The sequence below is a fragment of the Lepidochelys kempii genome, chromosome 7, assembly GCF_965140285.1.
Source record: "Lepidochelys kempii isolate rLepKem1 chromosome 7, rLepKem1.hap1, whole genome shotgun sequence".
NCBI lineage: Eukaryota > Metazoa > Chordata > Testudines > Cheloniidae > Lepidochelys > Lepidochelys kempii.
The window spans coordinates 35,528,658-35,553,337 of NC_136386.1; the positions used below are offsets into that span (position 1 = coordinate 35,528,658).

Below are 24,680 nucleotides of genomic sequence, written 5' to 3' on the forward strand. Positions count from 1 at the left end.
AAGGATATTAGTTAGTTGAGTGGTTTAAATATTTACTTACACATTTGTCCCAAGTCCACTAAGCCAGTTTGATCATTAGGATTGTAACTGCTGTCATCTTCTCCTAATTTAATCAATTTAAATAAAGTTTTGTTACAAATTTTCAATATTCCATAGCCAGGAAAAATGAACACACCTCAATTACCTGCACTCGTTAAAAAAAATTAAAATAGAAAGCTCAGTATTTCAGCAGTGGCTTGATTTGTTCAGAAATAGCTGACACAAGAAGGAAAGTATTGACATCTTGTTTTAAGACCACAAAACTATTTAAGGCCTAGCCCACCCAATGGTTGAATAATGCACAGTTGTAATCACTATGGCCCAGCTCCTCAAAGGTATTTAGGTACCTAACTTCCAATGAAATCAATGGGATTTAAGTGCTGAAATACCTTTGAGGATCTGGCCCTGTGGGCCTGAATCTCATTTACCCTAAGGCCCCTTTACACTTAGCATAAATAAGAATCAGACCCTGTGTCCACTATGTTAACAAACAAGAGAATAAGGACCCAATCCAAAACTCATTAAACTCAGAGGGAATATATCCATTGACCTCAACGTGCTTTAGGCCAAACCCTGAGATCATGAGCCTACAACTGAAAATGAAATGAATGGGGCTGTGTATAGGTACAGACATCCATTTGTGCAGAGTCAATTACAGCATTGGGGACTGAATGCAAAAGGAGCAAGTGACTCTCAATGTGTGTAGTACTAACCCTAACAACACTGTGCCTATTGCTGAGAACTATCAGGGACCATATCCCCCCCCCCCCTTCCCCCAAGTCCAGGTAAGTGGCTGTTTAGGTTGCTTGAGAAAAATTAAAATGTGAAGTTATCCAGCAGAGGCCTGTCCTTTTCTCTGATAGGTAGAGTATAATAGCCATTCTCTTTTATCTGGGTGCCCACAGGTTGCAATGCTGATGAAGACAGTGTTAATCACTATAACATTTTTTTTTATATAAGAGCATGGAAAGTCTTTTCCAGAACTTTGTTCATCAATTACCTGTCCTAGAAAATGAAAAGCCAGTGTTTCAAACTGCCAGAGGCTTAACATAATGATTGACTGTTGTTGCTTTTAGTCAGCAGAAGTAACAAATCGCTTGTCCATTAATTCTCTGACAGGACAGACTGCTGGAGCTTGAATGGCATTTACACTCAATCAAATACTAATGCTGATGGAGAACGTTGGGTTTCAGTGATTCTTGATGTGCCCTACTGGGGCACGGAGAACTCTATCACCTCTTAGTGTGCAAGCTGCATAGTGAATCTCAAAGACTTTGGTACTCATTGCAGCATTGCCTCTTCATCTTGCCAATCCTAGCACTGCAGATATGCATTTACTTTAAACGATAAATTGCGAAAACACATTGTTTCTGATTGGTACTTTACTGATAAGTTCTTAAGACCATTAACTATAGAAAACAGAACTCATGTGGAGAAAAGATCACTTTTACAGAAAGGATTCTGACAGAAGAACAAGAATAAGTTTAATGTATGCAACCTATAGATATTCCAAGAATTTACAACTACAGAATAAAAATTAATTTTCTACAGTCAAGGTTAGGTACAAAAAGGTTTATATTTTATTATCTGGAAAAAGTCCAAATTTAAAAAATGACTTATTTTGAAATGGTAGAATTGGCCATGGGATATAATGAATACAGTACATCTCCCCCTTTACCCATAGATAGTGTTTACATATTCTTAATCCACAGTACAAACAAGTTAATATTTTACAAAAAGAGGATAATCAAATGGTCGATTATTACTGTATAAAAAAACATAAGACTTGGTTTCTCTCTTATTTTATATACAATGCACACTGGTCAATATATGATCTACTGTAGGATAGAATGGATTATTAAGCTACAGTGCAGTAAATATTTATATATTGTAGTTATGATTTTCATTAAGAACATTTTGCAGAATAATTATAACTAGATCAAAGAATGCTCAGAAGATTACAGCACTGGAGCTTTTTAAAAAGATCATCTACAAAAAGAATTCTGACATTCACCTCTAAATTCTAACAAATACTTGGATTACACTACACATACGACACCTGGCCCTCAGCTTTGGGACCTCATCCAGTTTCCTATGAGACAAGAGGAAATCCACTTTGAAACTGAAGTTGTGCATGATAGAATGACAAATGGCGTAATACAAAACCTGCCAATTTAGCAGTTTCCTCTGGATCTTGAAGGTAGCATAACTGAGATAATTTTTTTGAAAAATAAAAGTCACTCCCCTTTTGTTTGGTTTATTTAAACTTTCAGTATATTAATCTAATTGCACATCCAGGCTTTTGAATGAGGTGTGGAAACTGATTACATGTTTCCTCTTTGGCATTTCTTTTAAGAATTATAACACATCTAATCTATAAGCAGAGCTACTTGAATAGAATGGATTTGTACAGAGTTGAGTTCAAATGGTACAAGACAAATGCTACTAACTGCAGTGGGAGTTTGTAATTGGCAGTGCAAGACATTACACTAAGGCCCCAGTCCTGTAAATGCTTGGACACGTACTTAAATTTAAGTACGTGAATAGTCCCTTTAAAATCAAGCCTATGATTACAGTTTATGTTTGTTTGTTGTTGGGGCGGGTTTGTTTGTATATTTTCTGTATTTATTGTTATAGACAATATACTATGAAAGTTTGGGGAAAAATAAACCTTTTACATGAGGTGCACTGTCTGTACTTATATGGCCTTCATCACCATAGCATCTAGGTGCAGAGACACCTCAGTGAAATTTTTGGCTAAGCAAAACTTTAGGTTTGTGCAATGTGTGCTAAAGAGAAATTGCTGTTATTTTTCCCCCTAATCAGTGGCACAAACCAAAGCCCCCAAGTGAACTGTTTTTCTTTCTAGTGCAGTGTCTTATAGATGTGACTAATCCAAAGGAATTCACTGGAGCGATTGTAAAAAAAAGTTCCAGTACACAACACATGTACTGCCTTTAAAATCTTTCCTTCACTTACGTACAGTCCAATTAACATCTAAAGAATTACACAAAAGACGAGTCAGTAAAAATTAAGTTAATTTACACAACCAATAAAATAGTTGGAAGCAATGATAGAAAAGTATTATAAAGGCTAGACACAGTAAATACCAGTTCCACCATAATAAGCTTTGGTAGAATACTAAAAGAGCATAGCACCAATAAATTCCAATGTCAATACATGCCTCAGTAAGCATGAGCTGTGATGAATATGTAAATTTTGGCAAGAAAAGTTGTGTACGTTCCTTGACGCCATAATTTCATTTCAACATCTAACAAGAAGTCTTTAGGCTCCTTCACTTGTCGCTGAAGATAGACAATGCCCGTATAGGAGTTAAGCTTTCTAGTGCTGAAGTAGTTTTCTTCATTTCCTTTGTTGATGGTAAGTATTATGTTGTCTCCAGCATAGGCCGGTGAAGGTCCAATACGGAAAATATGAGCTGGGACTACGATGTTGGTTTGGAAGTTGAGCTGATAGTAAGTAATTCGCACAGGGGTGTTTTGGCAATCCACATAATTAAAGCAATTGTTGCGTTCACACCTCCTGAGAGAGTAAAAACAAGAAATGGTTAGTATTACAGTAACCGTGAGTTAGAAGATGTACATTTCAGGCATTTGTAAAGAAACAAGAAGCCTTTGGAATGTGTTAGACAGAAATGCAGCAGAACCCAAAGCTTCAACTGTGTAATTAACAGCTGCTTGTTCTGCTTTTACAGCCCCCATAAAACATTTGTAAATGATGTAATTGTCAGAGTACAACAGCATATCAGAAACATCTTCCACCCAGAGAGTCCTGTTTGGAAGCTCCACAATGGCATACAGAGAAAGCTAGACAAAAGTCTTACTGTGTGCAGCCTAATGCTTGGAAGAGGAATCTGTGAATCATCAAAGTGCAAGACTGGGATTGTGTTTTATGAAATCCAAAACAGTCGCACTTACAATTGTACTCTAACTCTTACCAAGTGCCTGTACTAGCCAAACTGCCCAATCCTAGCTTTTAAAGAAAACAATAAACTATGTTTAAGGCATAAGTGATAGGGATTTTCATTTTGGAAAGGAGAAGAGCATCCTCTGTGATTCCTCCATAGCTCTTGTATTTCCTTCCCAGCTATTCTCCAAGGCCACCCAACACAGCCATCCTCTTTGATTGTGAAGGTTTGGACGTGGCTGCTTTCTGGGCACAGAGGCACCATTCCGCATGCAGTGCAAACGAATGCAGGGACTGCTAGGGCACTGCCCCACTAGGGGAATGAGACAGCACAATCAGAACAAAACAGGTGTTCCTTCATTCCAGTTCTGCGTGTGACTCACAGCTTCCACTCTCATGGGATAGTTCCTCCATGTGATCGATCCTTGGGGGGCAGTTGCTCCAGTGCCCCAGTGACCATATGCATGAGAGCGGAAACTGAAATTCCCGTTCCACAGTAAACTCCAAAATACATATGTATATATATAAATATATAAAAGAAGGTTCTGAAGTGGAGCAAAACCCAATTTTGAAATGTTCCCAAGGCTCCTTGAGTTGCCTAAGGCCCTGACAGCCCACCAGGTGAAGTGCTGGGCAGCCTGGGGACCCAGGGGTCTCATAACTTCCAGACTGTTGATGAACTGGGAGTCCTGACTCCAAGCCGGGACCCTGGAAGCCCTCTGCTAGGCTGCTCATGCCAGTTCTGTGGGAGAAAGCAGCATTTTCCAACAGAAAAAGGTCCTCTTCGACAATCTCCAACCAGCCTTAATGTGAATATTGAAGCACAGAGCTCTAAAACAGCAGCAGCAGGAGTTCACTGGACAGCCCAGAAACCACAGTAGGGTAGCAAGGAGCACTTTACAAATACCATAAGATTAAAACAGTCTGAAAATAATGAGCAGCCAAAGGGAGTTTGTTACGATAATCAGTGAGGACTTACATGTCAGATACTTTTCTGTAGTTCTGAGGGCACTCAAACAACAGGCATCGGTAGCTGCCCTGGATGTTGTAGCAAGACTCTGCAGCTGAGCAATTGTGGGTTCCTATTGCGCATTCATCAATATCTGACAATGGAAAAATGGGGAAAATATGCAGTACATCTACAAATTGCTATGTGCAATCATGAGATATGAACCTAAACAGATGTACGTGTGTGATATATACAAAAAGAGAGGCAGGCCTCTGCTTTTGGATCTGAAGGGAAAAGGCTCGCATCCTGACTCTCTGTGGCTGGGAGTTTGCCTACCAATAGTGACTATTGCCTGCAGGCCTGGATTGTTACAAACACAATGTCAACATGCAGGACTTGAAATCCAGATCCAAATTTTGTAGGTCAAGTTCATCTCTAGTACATATATCCAGATATGTAGCTCTCAGGGTCTTGGAATGGTAGAATAAAGTATGTTCATTTAGGTTATGTTAAAATTCCAGTGCATATTAAAACAGGTTGTGAAAAAAACTGGTTTACCTCCTTCTTGGTATGATCATTTATTATTAGTTAAAAGCTGACAGCATGCTAGGCACTGTACAAGAAACAGGGAAGACAAGAGTTCCTGATCTAAGGAGCTTGAAATCTTTCCCTTGTTATCATTTGACTGCCATGTCTCCCACTGAGGTGACTTGGCAGACTCCAATCATCCTGCCAAGATGCGCCTGCCACTGCTGAACATTTTGCAAATATTTTCACATCTTTTGAGATGCTAAATTCTGCTGCTCTTACTCCACAGCAAGCAAATCTAATGGAGCCCAGGATTGTTTTAACTTCCAGTGGGGAATAAGCAGCGGAAAGAAATGAACTCTTGAAACCAAAGATCCTACTATCATATCACTGCTCTTCGTAATCAAACAAAACATTCAAAGGTCAAAATTGAAAGACAATGATTTAGGCAGAACTACTTCTGAGTTGCTTGGTCATCTCTGTTGTTCACGAGGTGCCAGCAGATCCATGATATGAACAATACAGTGAATCAGAATTATTTTAGTCTGCTTCCTCGCTGTCACTAGCAATAATCTCATAGGACATAACCAGCTGGTATTTACAACAAGCAGGCCCTTCTCATTGATTTTTTACAGGGTCAGAAAGGTAGATTATATGTTAACGTACAACTCTTTGAAGAGCTCCCTACATGGTTATTTTGAATATGGGAACTTCATGAACAACAGTTTAAAACAATACGATTTGATTCTAAGTATTTAATCTCAAAAAATGTCCTCTACTAACGACAAAAATTGCAGAAAGCAACACAGAATTCGAAGGAAAGATGATTCAAGTCATTGGGCAGAAACACAGCTACTTGAATAATAAAAGTGCATAGTACTAAACCATGGTCCTAAAAATGCTGAAAACCAGATGCAATCACAGGGATCCAAGGTGAGCAGAAAAGATTGGCAGACATCTTGCAATCACATTGTGTTTTCTCAAATGTCTAGACAACACAAGGAGCTTTTAAAATGAAACAAATGTTAACAGACAAACCACGTGGACAGTGTAGTGTTCTGCGATTCTGCCAACTGTCATAGAGGAGACTCTTAAAGGAAAACCACAGCCATCCCCCCTAGAAATGAGACTTGATCTTGCAGGCAGCACTGACTGGTCTAAAAGCCCAGCAAAAATATATATCATATGAAATAAAAGTGAATTAAAGTAAATTAGGCCCCTCATAAATTCTCAGAACTGGCCCCAGGTGAAAAGGGAAAATTTTTCTATATTGTAGCTAATGTCACGAAAGGCTCACTTCACCAGTTTGGCTCTAGCATGAAATCTGCAGAGCTTTTTAAAAACGTTCTATAACTTGAGGGGCCACCTACAACTACTCTGTTTGAATTCACAGTGCAACGAAAATGTCAGCAAAGAAATGAGATACTTTAGTGGCTTTCAGTATAAGGATAGAGCAGATGAGGAACACTCAGGTCCAGATCCTCAGCTGGTGTAAACTGACCTAACTTAATTGGATTCAGGCTGATTTACACCAACAGAAGACTTGGCCCTGAATTTAGACTGTTCTAGAAAGAAATGCATAAGACCATCTTTTCAAAGAGGCCTCTATATATGAGCCTGGAAAATTCTGTGTGTACCCACTTGGCATTGCTCAGAAATCTGCATTTGTTCATGCAAACATCATGTGTGCATCTGTGCAAGAAAACAAGCACCTAGTCACCCAGTTACTTCTGCTGCATGGTTAAGTGCCAGTTTACACACACAAAATACATGGTTGACTCTACACATGTATTTTTTGCAACTATCAATGCAGATATGCAGTTGTACAGCTGCAAATAAAGAGAGTACATTTTTTGCAGAACCTTTAAAAATTTGCCTTACAAGTATCACTATACAGTTCACTCAGTGGGGTAAATCCACACAATGCTGGGCTCCCTCTGTGAGGTTTAAGATGGCAAGCAATGCACTTGAAAAGAGGGTGAAAACTGCAAGTGTATCTCCCTGGTCAGTGTGTGCTCGGCATCCCCCTCTATGCCTGAGCCACAGAGGATATGGGTCTCTTAGAGAGCACTGAGCTACAGAGAGCCTGGCTAGTCAGCTCAGCAGTAGTGACTCAAACTATTAAGTCTGAAGTAACCTGCTTCAAATTCCAGCCTTCACAAAGATAGCAGCTGTCATACAAGCAACATCAGGTCATGATGTCAGCACATAACAGAAATGGAGAGAGGATCGTTAAAGCTACTGTAGGTGGGCAAAATAAATGTTTCCTCTGACTTCCATGCAAGAGGCATAACACTGAGAGCCTGATTCTGAGGTCATTCATGTTTTTACACATGCTAACTCCACTGAAGTCAGAGGAGTTACTCCTGAGTTTTACTGTTAAGAAGAATCAGAACCCAAGAGTTGAGCTGTGCAACTAAAAAGTCTGAAAAAAGAAAAGGAGTACTTGTGGCACCTTAGAGACTAACGAATTTATTTGGCATAAGCTTTCGTGAGCATTCCGATGAAGTGAGCTGTAGCTCACGAAAGCTTATGCTCAAATACATTTGTTAGTCTCTAAGGTGCCACAAGTCCTCCTTTTCTTTTTGCGAATACAGACTAACACGGCTGCTATTCTGAAACCTAAAAAGTCTGAAGATGCCCAGAAAAAGTAGGAGCAGAGTAAATGCCTGATAGCTAGTGAAACTGACCACACTAATGCATATAGGGTGATAGGTTATCAGCTCTTCAAACATCATTACATGACAAGTGCATCTTTTCAAAATGGAGGATTTTAACTTCAAACATGTACAGCTGTACAGCAGATGAAAACATTAGCCATCTTAAACACATTTCTGTGATTTTATGGGAGTAGTTAGTCCAGTGTGGTTTATTCCTTACTGTTTACTTAGGCCAACATTTTCAAACTTGTATGCCTTGAAATTAGGCACTTAAATCCATATTTAGTCTCCTGAATTTGGTCTCCTAATTTTCAGAAGTGTTGAGCTCCCACAACTTCCACTGAAATTAGAGATTTGAGGGTTCATAACCTCTGAAAATCAGCCCATGTACTTAGGTGATGAAATATGGGTTTATCCCACACGTATAACTTTAGGTACCCAAGTGAAAGTTTACCTTAATTTGTATAATACAGTGGTTTCCATTACATAATTATTTCTTACTCCAAATATAGCGCAAAAACTGACACCTCTGATAGGGATATGTGGCGACTATTGCCACGTGTTGACGTTTTTACGATGATCGTTGTATAAAATAGAGGTTTGAATGGATAACCCTAGAGTTCTAGATTGTGTCCAGAACTGACATCAAGATACAATCTTTCCAGTCCCTTAATCTTATTCTCACCTCGACATGTTCTTCCATTTGCTGCCATAGTATATCCCTGCTCAGGACAAGCACATTGGTAACTACCAGGAACATTCACACAGCGGAAAGTGCAAAGAATACCCGCACTTTGTGTGCACTCATCAATATCTGGAATTAAATTATTACAAAAACATTAGAGAAGAGACAGATACAAATGAAGAGAAAATGGAACACAAGGAAATTCCAATGGCTCTGACACAGGTGATGTCAGATGCAAACACTCATCTAATTTATAATAGGTTTTACTTAACAAGAGCACAACTCTGAAAGTCTGACTTTGCTGTAGGGCCGTTCATGGTGTTTTATGAAGTGTTCAGTACAAAGCTCCCCCCTTGCTCTCCTCTTACATGTTTGAATATTACTATCTGACAACTTAAAAGTAATGCAGAGCGGCAATAAACCAAGCATATGTCTGGGTTTATACTCTCCTGTAGCTTTCCAAATTCAGAATTCCTCTAGAACTTTTAGGGGAGCTTTCTCAGATATTAACGGAAGGAATCAGGTGTTTGACTCCTTCATAAACAAACAGAGATTCTCTCCCAAGTATTTGTCAGGTGTCTGTTAAACAGGTGCTAAAAAAGCAAACAAAACCCAAAGGCTCAGATCCTTCATCCCCTCAGACAGCAGAAAGCCAGCCAGAAAGCTGTCCTATAGGCTGCAGCTGGAAACTGCCCAGACATCACCTGCTCTTGACTTCTGGTGCAGTTTGGTGTCAGAGCAAGCTGGGGGAATGACCAAAATATGATGCACTCTGGTGAGACACAATAGCATAACAGCTCCAAGGGGACCAATACAGCCAGTGGAAGTCAGAGCAGACTTTAAGCTCAGCTATGGTACTGCAGAAGTTTTAGGTCAGTGGTTCTCAACCAGGGGTACATGTACCCCTGGGGGTACTCAGAGGTCTTCCAGGGGGTACTCAACTCATCTAGATCAGTGTTTCTGAACTTGGAGTTTCAGCTCCTAAGGGAGATGTCACAGGACAGGTTTAGGGGGCCCGTGATCTGTCCATGACTTTTACCAAAAATACCCCTGACTAAATCTCTACTTCTGGGGCCCCTGCTCCAGTGTGGGGGTTGACTGCCCGCAGGCTGCGGTTCCCAGAGACTGCTCTGTGAACAGCCTCTGGGTGCCCCGGGCCGCTGCTGTTCAGGAGGACCCCAGGGCATCCCCAGGACCGCTGCTTGGGCACTCCCCAGAGCCAGCCACTGTTCTGGCGGTCCCCGGAGCTAGCTGTCCTGGGCTGCCTGAGCAGTGGCCCATGCAGCTGGCTCCGGGGCGGCTCCCAGGACTGCTGCTTGGGCGCTCCCTGGGGCTGTCCCCAGGACCACTGCTCAGGCGGTCCACAGGAACAACTGCTAAGATGGCCTTGAAGTCAGCCATGCCAGCCGCTGTGGAAGTCATGGAGGTCGTGGAAAGTCACGGAATCACGGAGTCACATCTGCAACCTCCGTGAAAGAATCACAGCCTTAGTTATAAGTGCAGGGACGGCATTAGGGGGTGGCAAGCAGGGCAACCGAGTTTCATGCCACAAGGGGCCCCACGAAGCTAAGTTACATGCCTCAGTCCCGCTGCTGAGGCTCGGGCTTCAGACAAGACTTGCAAGTGAAAAACAGGCTCAGATCTCACGCTGAAATGTAAGATTACAATATTTATATTCTAATCCACTTATTTTATAATTATATGGTAAAAATGAGAACACAATCAATTTTTCGGTAATAGTGTGCTGTGACACTTCTGTATTTTTATGTCTGATTTTCAAAGCAAGTAGTTTTTAAGTGAAGTGAAACTTGGGGGTACGCAAGACAAATCAGACTCCTGAAAGAGGTACAGTAGTCTGGAAAGGTGGAGAACCACTGTTTACAGAGTTTCAGAAAAACAGTCTGATTAAAACCTCCTACTTGTCTTGCTCAGACTTCAGTCTCTTGCCACTGTGAAGCAATAATCTCACTAGTTCTTCAGTCACGCATAGGTTCCTCCAGCAAAGCTAGGCTATACATCCTGGCCCCTGTGAAGTCTGATTTGTATTGCTCTGGTGGAGCAAAGCAGACTTAAATCTGATCTAAGTGGGCAGCTGAGATTTCCCTGTGCACAGGAATTCTCCAATAGCATACATACATTGTTTCTGGCCTTATGCCATCCGCTTTTCACAGCCCCCCAGTGCACTGCTACACTCCAGTAATTGCCAGCGGCTGCAACAACCCTTTGTGGCCACTGCAGCAGGGCATAAATTTCAGAGCCTTAGACACTCCCTGCAACGTGCAAAAAGTACAAACGACATGAACTGCATCCATACCTTTACAAGAATGGCCATCTTCTGCTAGCTGGTACCCTTGCCTGCAGTAACACTGGTAGGAACCATAGACATTGGCACACTCCTGACTGCACGGAGTGCTGTCACATTCATTCACATCTGTATCCAAAAATAAACAAAGGTATTGCTGCACTGGAGAAGAACAGTATCTACTACAGTTTCCTGCCTCTGATAGGAGCTAGAACCAGATTCTTCAGGAGAACATGCACAATTATGGGATAATCCGCTCACAGGAGAAATTTTTGTCTAGCCCTCTTTGCTAGTGATTGGCTTATGGCCTGATGCACGAGGAACTATAGCCCTTCCATAATAATAAATATAATTAATATATTAGAGTTGGTGAAAAATGCCAATTCGTTTCTGCAAAATAAATGAATAAAAACATTTCAAAGAAATGAAACAATTTTCAATGATTTGTCATTGCATAATTCTTTGTTTTAATCCATTTTGATTTTGATTAAAATCTAAACAAAAGGAGTTAAGTTTTCATTTCTTTTGGTTTTTTTCCTTCTCCTTTTATTCCCCCCTTTCTCCTCTGGAAAAGAGGCATATAGGAAAAGAAACGGGGAGAGGGAGGAGATCAGGAAATGGAAACTAAATCCTTTCTATTTTGATTCAATTTGAAATTTTTTGTTTTGATGAAAATTTGGAAAGTTTCAAATGATCCAGAAAATGTTGGAAGAAAATTTTAATTTTTTTGAAAAGCCATTTTACATTGAAGAAAAACCTTTTCATTGAAGAATTTCAACTAGTTCAAATGTCGATTCTATCTCCTATAACTGGCTGTTCACATCCACTTGAATAACTCAGAAAGAGAAAATGAACAGCAATATGCCAAGTGGAGTGGGGAGAAATTTTTCAGGTGAATTTTTTTTTTTTTAAACCAAAGCAGATTTGGGTCAACCAAAACATTTAGCAAATTTGGGTCAAATTCACTGAATTGTTTAATCTGAAACCAAGAAATCACAAAAGTTGTGAAAAAAATCAAAACATTTCATTCTGATGTTTTCAGAATGAAGCATTTCAATTTTTCTATTTGAAATGGCTTTTCATTTTGAATTCTGCTTCTATGTTATTTTTTAAAAGTTAAAAACCCTGAAAAGAAAACGAAACATTTAATTTTGTCTCTGTAGCAAAGGATAAAATATATCAGGTATACTTAGGATATAGAGGTGAAATATAAGTATTAATTAATGTTGTAATATGGGGCTTACAAGACTTAGGCCTGTAAGATATTTTGCTTAGCCCAAACAGGGCCTCACATCAACTAGTTGACTGATGAATAACCTTGTATGGGGAATTGTGCTAAGTGCTGATATTTGGGGAAAAGTGTATTGTAATGTATCCGCTAACAGTGTAACATGCCAGTTAAAGCTAGTTGTAACATTTTGGGGATTTTTGCAGACATGGGGTGACAGCAATGTGCTATTCACAAGTTGTTATGGTGGTTGAGGGATATAAATATTAATGAGTATAAGGGGAAAGTTAGCCTACGAAAAATGGGGCACCCCAGATTTAGTGGGGAGTGGAAGTACAGATAAGGAAAACAGGGTTAAAATACGTATAAACGCCAGTGGGTGTCAGTATAACACATTATAAAAGTTGTGTCCCAGCCTGCATGCCTTGCAAGTCGTCTGGATGACACCCACTGGTGAAGAGGGTGATGATGAGCAGGAGGAAGATGATTACTGACACTCATTGATAATAATCTTCCTGAGGCTGTAGCCACTCAGGGGGCTGAACTTTTATTGGCCACTGTGTCTACAAAATGAATCAATAATCAACACATCGATCCATCAGTTAGACACTACAAGTCGAACAAAATATTTAGTTTGACCTGAAGATAGTTTGGTTTTGTTTTTACTTTTTCAGTTTGATAGAAAAATTTTCTTTCGCATTGACCTGCAACATTTTTTGCAGTTCAGTCACTGAACTGGGAAAAAAAAATCAGTTATTTGCACAACTCTAACCAAAAAGATTAGCTCTAGAAACAGAATGTGTCAAGCTCATGCACAACTACTGGAGAGGCTCACTCAGTCTAGAAGAGCTCCTCAGAATGCATCAGAACCCTGATGTTCCTGGTCTCTTGTGCTGCTACATGTTCCCAGATCATAATCTGAAAGTTACTAAAACTACCTGAAACAGTAGGAAAACCTGCTACTGGGCGGAGAGGAAGCACAGCTGCTAAACAACAAAGACAGATTCACAACTGCAAGTCAGTTTACTTCTTTACCTGCAAATATTGTAACCACAAAGGTGAGGACAAAACTATGAAAGAAGTTGACAGGGAGGGGGAAAGACAAGAGAGAAAAAGTCCAAAGGCACAAGAAAGAGGCACCCTGTGTTGTCACCTTATAATGGCTTTTCAGCATTTCATTCTTGTTTAGTAGAAATGACCTGCCTTACCTACCACCCCTGGTGATAGAAAGTAGGGGATGTAATGATGCCGGAGAAGCTTTACATACATATTGCAACTTTAATAAATACCTTAACCACATTGCAGTTTGAGAGCCATTCTAAGGATGCTCGGAATGTGAAATTTTAATGTTTGCATAGCCTCAGAGCATGCGTGAATCATGGGTTCTTGTATCAAATGCCACCCAAACCTCCTCCCCTAAAGTCCTTCTTCTTCCATTGCAAACTTTGTCTTAAAAGGAAAGGAAAGCAGTCCAGTACCTTCACAGTGCTTCCCATCATAGGCCAAGCGGAAACCAGATGAACAAGAGCAATGGTAAGACCCAGGAGTGTTCTCACAGGTGTGCTGACACAGTCGTCCTGGGTAATTCCAGCACTCATTTATATCTGTCAGCAAAACAAGCAAACAATGGGAAAACACAGGATTCGAGAGAGACATGGGAGGATATTTTAAAGATGTCAGAGATCGATCTCTACAGCGTGAAATGCTGCAACCTTGGTTTTCTACATTGTCTGGCTTTGTACTCTAAGTGGCATACAGTGATGATAACATATAAAAACCTTTATCCCCGTGCATTCCCCAGAACACTGAAGATTTTCAGAAAGATACATTTCTGCAGCAGAAGATATTTAACTCAGAGAAAAATACTGTGCAGATGACCTCAATCAATAACCTACCATTGAGCTACACTGAGGACATCTGCTCCATAATGATACAGAAGAATGGTGGAGGATGGTCACAATGAAGGAAGGTAGGTGGGGAAGCAATCCTATTACCTCTTCTGAGCTACTGTAGAGCAGAACTAATAACTACACACTAAACAACAGCGCTAAACACTGCGATGGATCATCAATCAGTAGTTTCTGCTTGCTCTGTGCCTTACATACCAATGCAGGCTCTGTTGAATGCATCATACTGATAGCCCATCTTGCAGTCACAGCGATAAGCTCCAGGTAGATTATGACAAATCTGTCCCTCTCCGCAGCGGTGTATGCCTGTCTGACATTCATCAACGTCTATAGCAGGAAAAAACATCAATTACTTTAAAATGTGTGTGTGGGGGGTGAAAGTGGTGGGCATTCACTAAATGACACAGTTTAAGAAATGCCACACCGCTGAGAGAAGTTTCAAGTAAAAGAATAAAAAGGAACAGAAACACTTAACTTTATCTTTCCTGTGTCAGGAAAAATAATCATTTTTTTCTGCTCTGTTATTCTCAGAGGTGGCTTCATGTATGGCCGGGCTCCTCTAAACCAAACTATTGCAAAATAGTACATTGTTTGGAAAAGAAAACAATGCTTTCATACCCCATGAATACCTCCCTTGTTACCCCACAGTTAGCTCAAAGCAAAATTTCTGGTTACTGAGCTCAAACCATGCCATTTAAACCTGCTTATCAACAGCATTTTATAGTGACATTCTCCGATGTTGTTAGATCAATACATATTGATATTACGAGTCAGCATGTTATAGCAAATCAGATAGAGCAAAATAAGAACCATCTCAAACTTCTGCTCATCTCCTGAGCCAAGCTGGACCTAATTTCTGGTTCAAATAAATTTCCTACCTCTACTTGCATTGTTAACTCAAGTTCCATTTTCTACATTCTTCTCTTTCCCCAACCTGATCCTCTTCTCTGCTATGACCCAAACCAATCCTTGACACTACCCCATTTTCTATCCCCATCTGATCCAAAATCCAATCCTGACACACCTGCCCACCCCTTTCCAATTTACAGGTCACTAATCTTGGTCTCTCCCCTGCTCCCATTCTGTTCCAAGATGAGAATAAAAGTCTATTTAATACAGGCTGGTAGGATCCACAATGCAAGTAAAGATGAAGCCCTATCAAACAAACATCTGTTTGTTCTCCTCTATGATGGACAAGGTTCAGCAATTTGGTTTGGATAACACTCCAGCATTTTAAGAGCTTATTGATCATCTGAACCTTTTGAATTCTGCCTCTTCCCATCCCATCAGATCCTTCCCCCTCCTCCATATCCACCTCTTCAATTCCTCTGGCATCCTAACTCCCTCTCCCCAACTGCCAATAGGGTTGGCTTTGCTTAACGTCATCTGGGAGGGCAGTCTAAGACCTGAAACTCTCCTTGCTGTGCTCTGGTTGGCTACTCTATGCAAATTCATAGATTCTGGGTCTACTCCAGAGGGACCCAAGAATGGATGGTCCCACTCCACCCTGCTCTATGAAATTTGGAGATAGCAAGTCTGCTCAGGAAAAAAAATGGACATTTTCTGAGCCTCTACATGGATGCTTGCTGTGGTAGGTCTCTTGGGAGCCAGGGACCCACAAGGATTACTTATACAGACCTCAAATTGATTTGGATGTGGTGAGAGATGTGGCTTCATGTTTGGTTCAGTTCTTATTTGGCACAGATTCACATATTTCTAACGACTACAGGCATTAGATTTGCAGAAAAACCTATCCAGGAAAGAATTCCTGGAAGGGGGAAAGATTTCTGCTGAAATGCTGCCTCTTCGCTTTCTTTCAGATCAGAGCAAGCATTAGGAAAAGGGAGTCTTTAACACAGATTTAAATCAGCAAATTAGCAATTTTATTTGCAGTGAATTCATTTGTGCCATTATTTCATTTGTTTGTTAGAAATTGTATATTCCAATGTATAAGTCCCTGCCCTTAATTTGGTCTAGGACTTTATTCAGTCTGAGGTGCGTATTTCAATATAGTTACAATACTTTTCTATTAAATGTAAGGGGGTGGTTGCTACTAACTGATCTGGTGAATTAGAAAGAAAGAACACGTTCAGGATAAAGTCTCTAAACAGAGGAAGATGACCACACAGACTCAGTTCTGCTGCAGAGATGTCCAGATGATCTATTTCTATTACTATGAGTTAATCTGAAGTCCAATTAACCATCACAATGCCCTAAAGAAATGGATTTTATCATAGAAAGGGGAAATTGGAACCACATGGTTTTCTTTTTTCTTCTACATACTCTTTCCTTATTTAAAGCAACCATACTAAAACATTTAGACTGAAAACAGAGGCACAGCTCACTGAGCCGGAGGCAGAGAGCTTGCATGTAGCATAGGTCATATTAATATGAAACATTTCTTTCCCCAAACCAAACAGAAAAGCAGATTCCGACACTCTCTAGATGTGGCAAGGTACCATATGAATTTTCTTATACCTGGACCTAAAAACTGCACCAATTATTTAAATTAAAAATGTGGAGTAACATCTGTAATTGCAGTATATTACCTTACCTCATCCCTATAACCACACAACCCAGCCATGTATGAGTAATGTTTTTTTTTTCTCCTAAAGAAAAGAAAAAAGAAAAGAAAAGAAAAGAAAAGAAAAGAAAATGGCCCATTTTTCTCAGGCCACCAGTTTGGAAACTCAAACGATAGTGAAGCACTAGCCAACACAAGTCAACTTTGATACTGGTCTGAAAACAAAGGCCTTTTAAACTAATGCTGGGACTTCGCAGCTGCCTGCCAAAGGCTGTCGCCTTGTAGAAAAGTGACATGTGGTTCTAATCCAGGGTTGAAAAGCCTTTGTCCTGTTTTGATACTAGCTTCACAGTCTCAAAAACTATTGCCAGGCCAGAGCCTCAGCTGGTATAAGTTGAAAGAGCTTTGTTGACCTCAGTGAAGTAACACTGATTTACACCAGCTGGGGATCCATCCTAGAGTGTAGATGCTTTCCATTGTGAGGGTCAGGAGCATTTCCTTTTCTCTTCGTGTCTATTGGGGTATCTCCCTGCTTGCTAAATGATAACGGAGGAAAGATGAGTGCATCTCTTGATCAAAATCAGCCAACTCATCTGCCTTTATAATTGTACCGGCAACCATTCTTAACCTAAGCCATCATCTAGTTATTTTTAATAGTCCCAGTCCATAGGCTGAGCCCAAAATTTGACCATCTCCCCACTTGGAGGAGTCAGAGAGATGTAAAAAGAAAAGGAGGACTTGTGGCACCTTAGAGACTAACACATTTATTTGAGCATAAGCTTTCGTGAGCTACAGCTCACTTCATCGGATGCATTCAGTGGAAAATACAGTGGGGAGATTTATATACATAGAGAACATGAAACAATGGGTGTTACCATACACACTGTAACGAGAGTGATCACTTAAGGTGAGCTATTACCAGCAGGAGAGCGGGGGTGAAAAAACCTTTTGTAGTGATAATCAAGGTGGGCCATTTCCAGCAGTTGACAAGAACGTCTGAGGAACAGTGGTGGGTGGAGGGGGGGAAATAAACATGGGGAAATAGTTTTATTTTTTGTAATGACCCATCCACTCCCAGTCTCTATTCAAGCCTAAGTTAATTGTATCCAGTTTGCAAATTAATTTCAATTCAGAAGTCTCTCGCTGGAGTCTGTTTTTTAAGTTTTTTGTTGAAGAATCACAACTTTTAGGTCTGTAATCGAGTGACCAGAGAGATTGAAGTGTTCTCCAACTGGTTTTTGAATGTTATAATTCTTGATATCTGATTTGTGTCCATTTATTCTTTTATATAGAGACTGTCCAGTTTGATCAATGTACATGGCAGAGGGGCATTGCTGGCACATGATGGCATATATCACATTGGTAGATGTGCAGGTGAACAAGCCTCTGATAGTGTGGCTGATGTTATTAGGCCCTGTGATGGTGTCCCCTGAATAGATATGTGGGCACAGTTGGCAACGGGCTTTGTAGTGTTGGAGAGGTTTTAGTTGGGGGCTGAAGGTGATGGCTAGTGGTGTTCTGTTATTTTCTTTGTTGGGCCTGTCCTGTAGTCGGTGACTTCTGGGTAGTCTTCTGGCTCTGTCAATCTGTTTCTTCACTTCAGCAGGTGGGTATTGTAGTTGTAGGAATGCTTGATAGAGATCTTGTAGGTGTTTGTCTCTGTCTGAAAAGTTGGAACAAATGTGGTTGTATCATAGAGCTTGGCTGTAGACAATGGATCACGTGATGTGGTCTGGATGAAAGCTGGAGGCATGTAGGTAGGAATAGCGGTCAGTAGGTTTCCAGTATAGGGTGGTGTTTATGTGACCATCGCTTATTAGCACTGTAGTGTCCAGGAAGTGGATCTCTTGTGTGGACTGGTCCAGGCTGAGGTTGATGGTGGGATGGAAATTGTTGAAATCATGGGGGAATTCCTCAAGGGCTTCTTTTCCATGGGTCCAGATGATGATGATGATGTCATCAATGTAGAGCAAATAGAGTAGGGGCATTAGGGGACAAGAGCTGAGGAAGCGTTGTTCTAAGACAGCCATAAAAATGTTGGCATATTGTGGGGCCATGCGGGTACCCATAGCAGTGCCGCTGATTTGAAGGTATACATTGTCCCCAAATGTGAAATAGTTATGGGTGAGGACAAGCCACCAGGTTTGCCATGACATTATTGGGGATACTGTTCCTGACGGCTTGTAGTCATCTTTGTGTGGAATGTTGGTGTAGAGGGCTTCTACATCCATAGTGGCCAGAATGGTGTTTTCAGGATGATCATCAATGGATTGTAGTTTCCTCAGGAAGTCAGTGGTGTCTCGAAGATAGCTGGGAGAGCTGGTAGCGTAGGGCCTGAGGAGGGAGTCTACATAGCCAGACAAGCCTGCTGTCAGGATGCCAATGCCTGAGATGATGGGGCGTCCAGGATTTCCAGGTTTATGGATCTTGGGTAGCAGATAGAATACCCCAGGTCGGGGTTTCAGGAGTGTGTCTGTGCGGATTTGTTCTTGTGCTTTTTCAGGGAGTTTCTTGAGCAAATGGTGTAGTTTCTTTTGATAACCCTCAGTGGGACCAGATGGTAATGGCTTGTGGAAAGTAGTGTTGGAGAGCTGCCTAGTGGCCTTTTGTTCATATTCCAACCTATTCATGATGACGACAGCACCTCCTTTGTCAGCCTTTTGGATTATGATGTCAGAGTTGTTTCTGAGGGTGTGGATGGCATTGTGTTCTGCATGGCTGAGGTTATGGGGCAAGTGATGCTGCTTTTCCACAATTTCAGCCTGCGCAAGTCGGCAGAAGCACTCTATGTAGAAATCCAGTCTGTTGTTTCGACCTTCAGGAGAAGTCCACCCAGAATCCTTCTTTTGTAGTCTTGGTAGGAAGATCTCTGTTGTTCAGAGGTGTGTTGGAAATATTCCTTGAGCCGGAGACGTCGAAAATAGGATTCTAGGTCACCACAGAACTGTATCATGTTCGTGGGGGTGGAGGGGCAGAAGGAGAGGCCCTGAGATAGGACTGTGACACTCTGGGGATAGTAGTGCAGAAGTGAGATACGTGGTGGTAATGTAGGGCAACGTGTAATGCTGAAGGTGGGAAGCTCATCTGACATATGTCCTGTACCCACACCACTGCACTCTGCTGGGGCCTTTTTCTTTCTTAGCCTCTATCTTTCACAGTTTATTAAACCTTGCTATGAGCAAAGTCAGAAAATAAACGAATGGGACTTTACTCTTTCCATCCCTCCCCTAAATTCACGGAAAGGCTGATTATGTTCTTTTCACATTCTCTGTTCACTGCAAGGATAATTAATGGATATTTGTAGTATTGGTCCTAAACAGCATTCGGATTTATTCTTTCCAAATATAGTTTCCTATTTTCTACATTTACAAAATATATTTAATTCTTAAAGACACAACTTCACTCTTGTTTGAACGCTGTAGGCCAGTCTTTGCTCTCTTGCATCTCATGTAGTCATTTACACCAGTAACTGAATGCAAAAAGAAGTGTAAAATCCTACAAATCTGATTGGATACCACTGTACGCCCACTTTGTACAGGTGGAAGAGACTGCACAAGGTGCAGCGCAACAGAGAATCTGGCCCTGGGTATATGTGCACTTCTTCTTTAAACAAAGAAGTCAGGACTCGGACTTATTCTGAGAATTTGGACAACAGAAAAATAACTCATAATTCATTTGATAATTTCATAATTTGATAATTTCATAATTCAATAATTCATTTGCACTGCTGTAAAGATGATCTGCCCATTTATCTCTTTTGATGAATGCACTCACAGTATCTCTTTTATGCAGTATGTTATTACCCCACACCATATCCGTCCACAGTGAGATACTATGAAATAACAGAGTGTGAAGCTTTTGATGGTCAGGCTGGGACTAACCACTGAGTCAGACAGAATCTAGAATGAAAGCTAGTAGGTACAAGATGCAAGCAAAACCAAGCTCACTCAAGGTCACCAAAAGGAACTAACTACAGTATTCAGGCATTAATAATAACATAACATAGTCAGTACTGACCAACAGGCTGTTTAGACATCATCATCAAGCCAATCTTTAAACTCTCCTACTCCTGGAATGCAGAAATAACAATTGAAAGTTTTCTAAAACTATTTTGGAACTGAGATAAGCTTTTTCCTTTAACAGATCACCCAATTGCAGACAGGAGTCTGATCCTTACCGATACATCGAGATCCATCCTCACTGGAATGATAGCCTCTGCTGCACATTAACAGATTTCTCTGACAAGTGTACGATCCAACAGTATTGATACAGTTGAATCCAGGCTTACACGGCTCAGGAAGTGAAGTGCATTCATTAATATCTGTGGAAGAGAAAGTGTGTTAGTATTAGCTATTCATATTAAATCTGCTTCTTTCTGTTCCAGCTGTCACTTTTTTTCCTTCATTTTGATTTTGATTTATTATGTAATCTATGTAGGGGCTGATGAGAATCAGTTATGCCTGCATTTTAAAACTTCACAGTATGCAATTCCAATATATAACATTTTTAAAAGAGCAGCAACATTTGGACAAAATTCAGTGAAAATTTAAGGAACATCAAACACGATCAATGTACAGCCACTGAACAGTGTAACAGCATCAGGAGTCTGCTCAGTGCTACTGCACACATTAGAAATGTATTGCTGTAATCACACTTACCGACACAATTACCCTCCGGGTCTTGTAAAAATCCTTCCATGCATCGCTGCTTTGATTCACAATAAAATGATCCTTTGGTATTCTGACATACAAAGTTTACTTGACAAGTATGAGTTCCTCTCACACATTCATCAATGTCTATTAATAAAGATAAAGAAACAATATGTGATCAATTCTGCCATATTTTTTTCTAATCCTGTTAAATAATTTGTAACCCTCTTCCTTCCTTCCTCCCCCCCCCACCCAAAATGCGGTTATGAAGTATCAGATTTTCAAAACGCCTCCGAAAACGTGCTTGTAAAATCAGTGAGTACAGTTGTTTGTTCCTGCCCATGGACAGGCTTCAGAATCTTGCAGTTGCATTTTTTTAGGCACCATTTCTGCAATGGGACCCATGCAGGCCCCACGATCTCCAGAGTCCCACTGAAGTCACCAGTGTAGATCCTATTGCAGGATCGGGGTCTAAGAAACCCACAGAAACACTGATGTAGTGTATGTTTTGTGTGGACTAGTAGCTCCATTTCTAAAGCAAGATGGACATTTTGCTTCTTACAGAATAAAAACTGTAGCTAAAATCTCTGTGTGTATGTGTGTGTGTGTGTGAGTGAGAGAGAGAGAGAGAACAATGAACAAATAAGAAATAGCCAATAATTTATTGATGACTGTTGCGGTCTATAAGCAGCTAACAATTTTTTCCAATTTATTTCTTACATGACATTATTTGCCAAATAGCTTCCACATTTAACTTTTGGTCTGTTTATTAGCAGTTTATTGTGAGATTTCAATCTTCAAAATTCAAGCTGTGCTGGTCAGTTTTGACTGGATAGAGATCGCATGGAATAGTTTCATTTCCCTGAGTGGGTGAGTATAATGAGGTTTCTGGTGTAAATACTCACATTCACAAGCTCAAAACTCGTTTTCTGTGAGTATTTTCTAATATTAGCTTATAATTTGCTGTTTCTGTGAACATTCCTGTTGGTGACCTCGTTTGCTAGAATATTGCCAGGAAAGCAAATAAAAAAAAAGGAGGCACAAACTCAAAATCCATGGTTTAGGTAAGAGAAAGCTTGCAGAACCTTTGGAGGCATTCCCATAGCGGTAAGTATCAGCAAGAGACATATGTTAAAGTTGTTTGCAGTGTTGTTGTAGCTGTGTTTATCCCAGGATATGAGGGTGAGGTAATATCTTTTACTGGACCAACTTCTTTTGGTGGAAGGTACAAGCTTTCAAACTACACAGAGCTATTCTTCAGGTCCTTCCCCAGACCTGAAGAAGGGCTCCGTGTAGCTAGAAATTCTGTACCTTCCACCAACAGAAGTTGGTTCAATAAAAAGCATTTCCATACCACCTTGTCTCTCTCATATGTTAAGGTTGTCCATCTTCCAGAAGGTACTATGTTGTCAAATCTTTCTACGACGGAAAGAAGATGAGGTATCAAAAAACAATGGAGACTCAGTATCTCATAGCATAAAACTAACTGCCAAAGCAAAGTAGTTGTAGCGATATCTAGACATTAATTCTTACAGAGATGCTGGAATTTTAGCCCTTGGAGTCATACTTAAAGGGCCACTTAAAAACCTGCTTTATACATTTTATAAACCATTAAGAAGGATTAAAAATAAATAGTAACTAATTTATAAGGCTAATAAATGCTAGGACCAAACCGTGGAGCTAAGGTTCCCTCGAGGTGAGCAAGGACTCCACAATCTAGCCCTTATTAAGTCTTTTCAAACATATGCTACCTACAGTTAAATATCTGGTTCACTTACAGTGTAGGAATTCAGTTACTACTCACTTAAAATGTTTGCTGTATGCCAAATCCTCAGGGCTACACTAAGGCCAACTGCTATTCAAGTCCTTGGGAAATTGCAGGAGTAAAAATGGAGTGGGGACCAAAGTTCCCTTTAAGCCAGACTATTAAGTGCGGTGCAAGCACTCAGGGAACCCACTTGGCTAGGACATGCCATGGCCAAGGGAGAGGTGCCCCTCTCCCAGCCGCAACCTAGCCCCGCCCCCATTGTGCCACTGCTGGAAGAGGGGCGCCCCTCCCCTCGCCCAAACCCAGCCCTGGACCTGCTGCATCTGTGGGAAGGGCACCTATCCCGCGGCCCCAACCACACAGCTGCCACGGCGGGGAGAGGTACCTCTCCCCGCAAGCCCAGGTGCTGCTGCGGGGAGTCCTCTCTCCCCGCCATAGCCCCAGGGCAGCCTGCACCCCAAATCCCTCATCCCCATCCCAGAGCCTGCACCCCCAGCCAGGGCCCTCACCCCCCACCCCAACCCTCTGCCCCTCATCCCCGCCCCACCCCAGAGCCCGCACCCCCAGCCGGAGCCCTCACACCCCTGTCCCAGCTCTGAGCGCCCTCCCACACTCAGAACCCCTCGGCCGTGTCACACATCACCTCCATATTGGTGCACATAACAAAATTCATTCTGCACATGTGTGGGAAAAATTAGAGGGAACACTGGTGGGGACATAACTCCTACCTTCATACATTGAGGAGAGAGGGATCCCCCATCTCTCTCTCTCTCTCACACACACACACACACACACACACACACCAGCCACCTGTGCTGCATGGTCTCCACAGACCTGGGCCTGTAGCAGACTCTCCATTGGTCTGGGCTGCCATATATAGGGTTCGACAAGGAGCAGGAAGGATGAGAAGAACCCGAATCATTCTCACCCCCATGGAAAATGCTCCAAAAAACTGAATACAGCCAGAGGCTGCATTAACATAGGAATTGCCATATTGGATCATGCTCCTGGTCGATCTAGTCCAGTATCCTGTCTCTGACCATGACCAGCACCAGATATATCAGAGGAAAGTGCTGGAACCCCACAGTAGGCAGAATTGGGATAATCTTTCCCCATGGAAGACTCATCCTGATCCCTGATAGAGGCTGGCTTAAGCCTTGAACTATGAGGTTTTTAAATCCCTTTCACAGTTTTATCAACTCCTCAGTTATGATATTAAGTTTCTTCTGGAGCCCCCTGAGTGTTGGGGACTGTCCTTCTTGGGAGATGCCAGCCAGGGGCAGCCTTCAGCTGAGAAGTCCCTAATAATCTGGCTCCACTGGAGAGCTACAAGGGACTAGCAGTTAGTGCACAGACACACTATGCATCTCAGGGGATCTGTAAGGTGTGGTCTGACCATCTATGTCTTTGGGGGTGTAATTAACCCTGCCCCTTCTCACCCACACCCCTGGAAACATTCCGCTTACTGTGCTTTCCTTCCCCTCTCCCTCCCCGAGGTTTTCCTGTGGGAGGAT

General features: G+C 41.4%; 1 protein-coding gene across 6 annotated transcripts in view; it reads right to left on the reverse strand.

Moving 5' to 3' along the window:
* Nucleotides 1-1,564: 1,564 nt before the first annotated feature.
* The window catches only part of FBLN2 (fibulin 2), a 194,135-nt gene continuing 171,019 nt past the window's right edge, over nt 1,565-24,680 (reverse strand). For 5 of the 6 annotated variants that reach the window (XM_073352178.2, XM_073352181.2, XM_073352183.2 and 2 more), the window contains 8 exons: nt 21,408-21,545; nt 20,927-21,070; nt 14,424-14,552; nt 13,797-13,922; nt 11,103-11,219; nt 8,789-8,917; nt 4,946-5,069; nt 1,565-3,582 (listed from right to left, as the gene is read on the reverse strand). In XM_073352178.2, coding sequence (XP_073208279.1) covers nt 3,225-3,582; nt 4,946-5,069; nt 8,789-8,917; nt 11,103-11,219; nt 13,797-13,922; nt 14,424-14,552; nt 20,927-21,070; nt 21,408-21,545 — 1,265 coding nt within the window. In that variant the 3' untranslated portion in view covers nt 1,565-3,224. The remainder of the gene's footprint in view (nt 3,583-4,945; nt 5,070-8,788; nt 8,918-11,102; nt 11,220-13,796; nt 13,923-14,423; nt 14,553-20,926; nt 21,071-21,407; nt 21,546-24,680) is intronic. The other variant, XM_073352179.2, reaches the window with a different exon arrangement.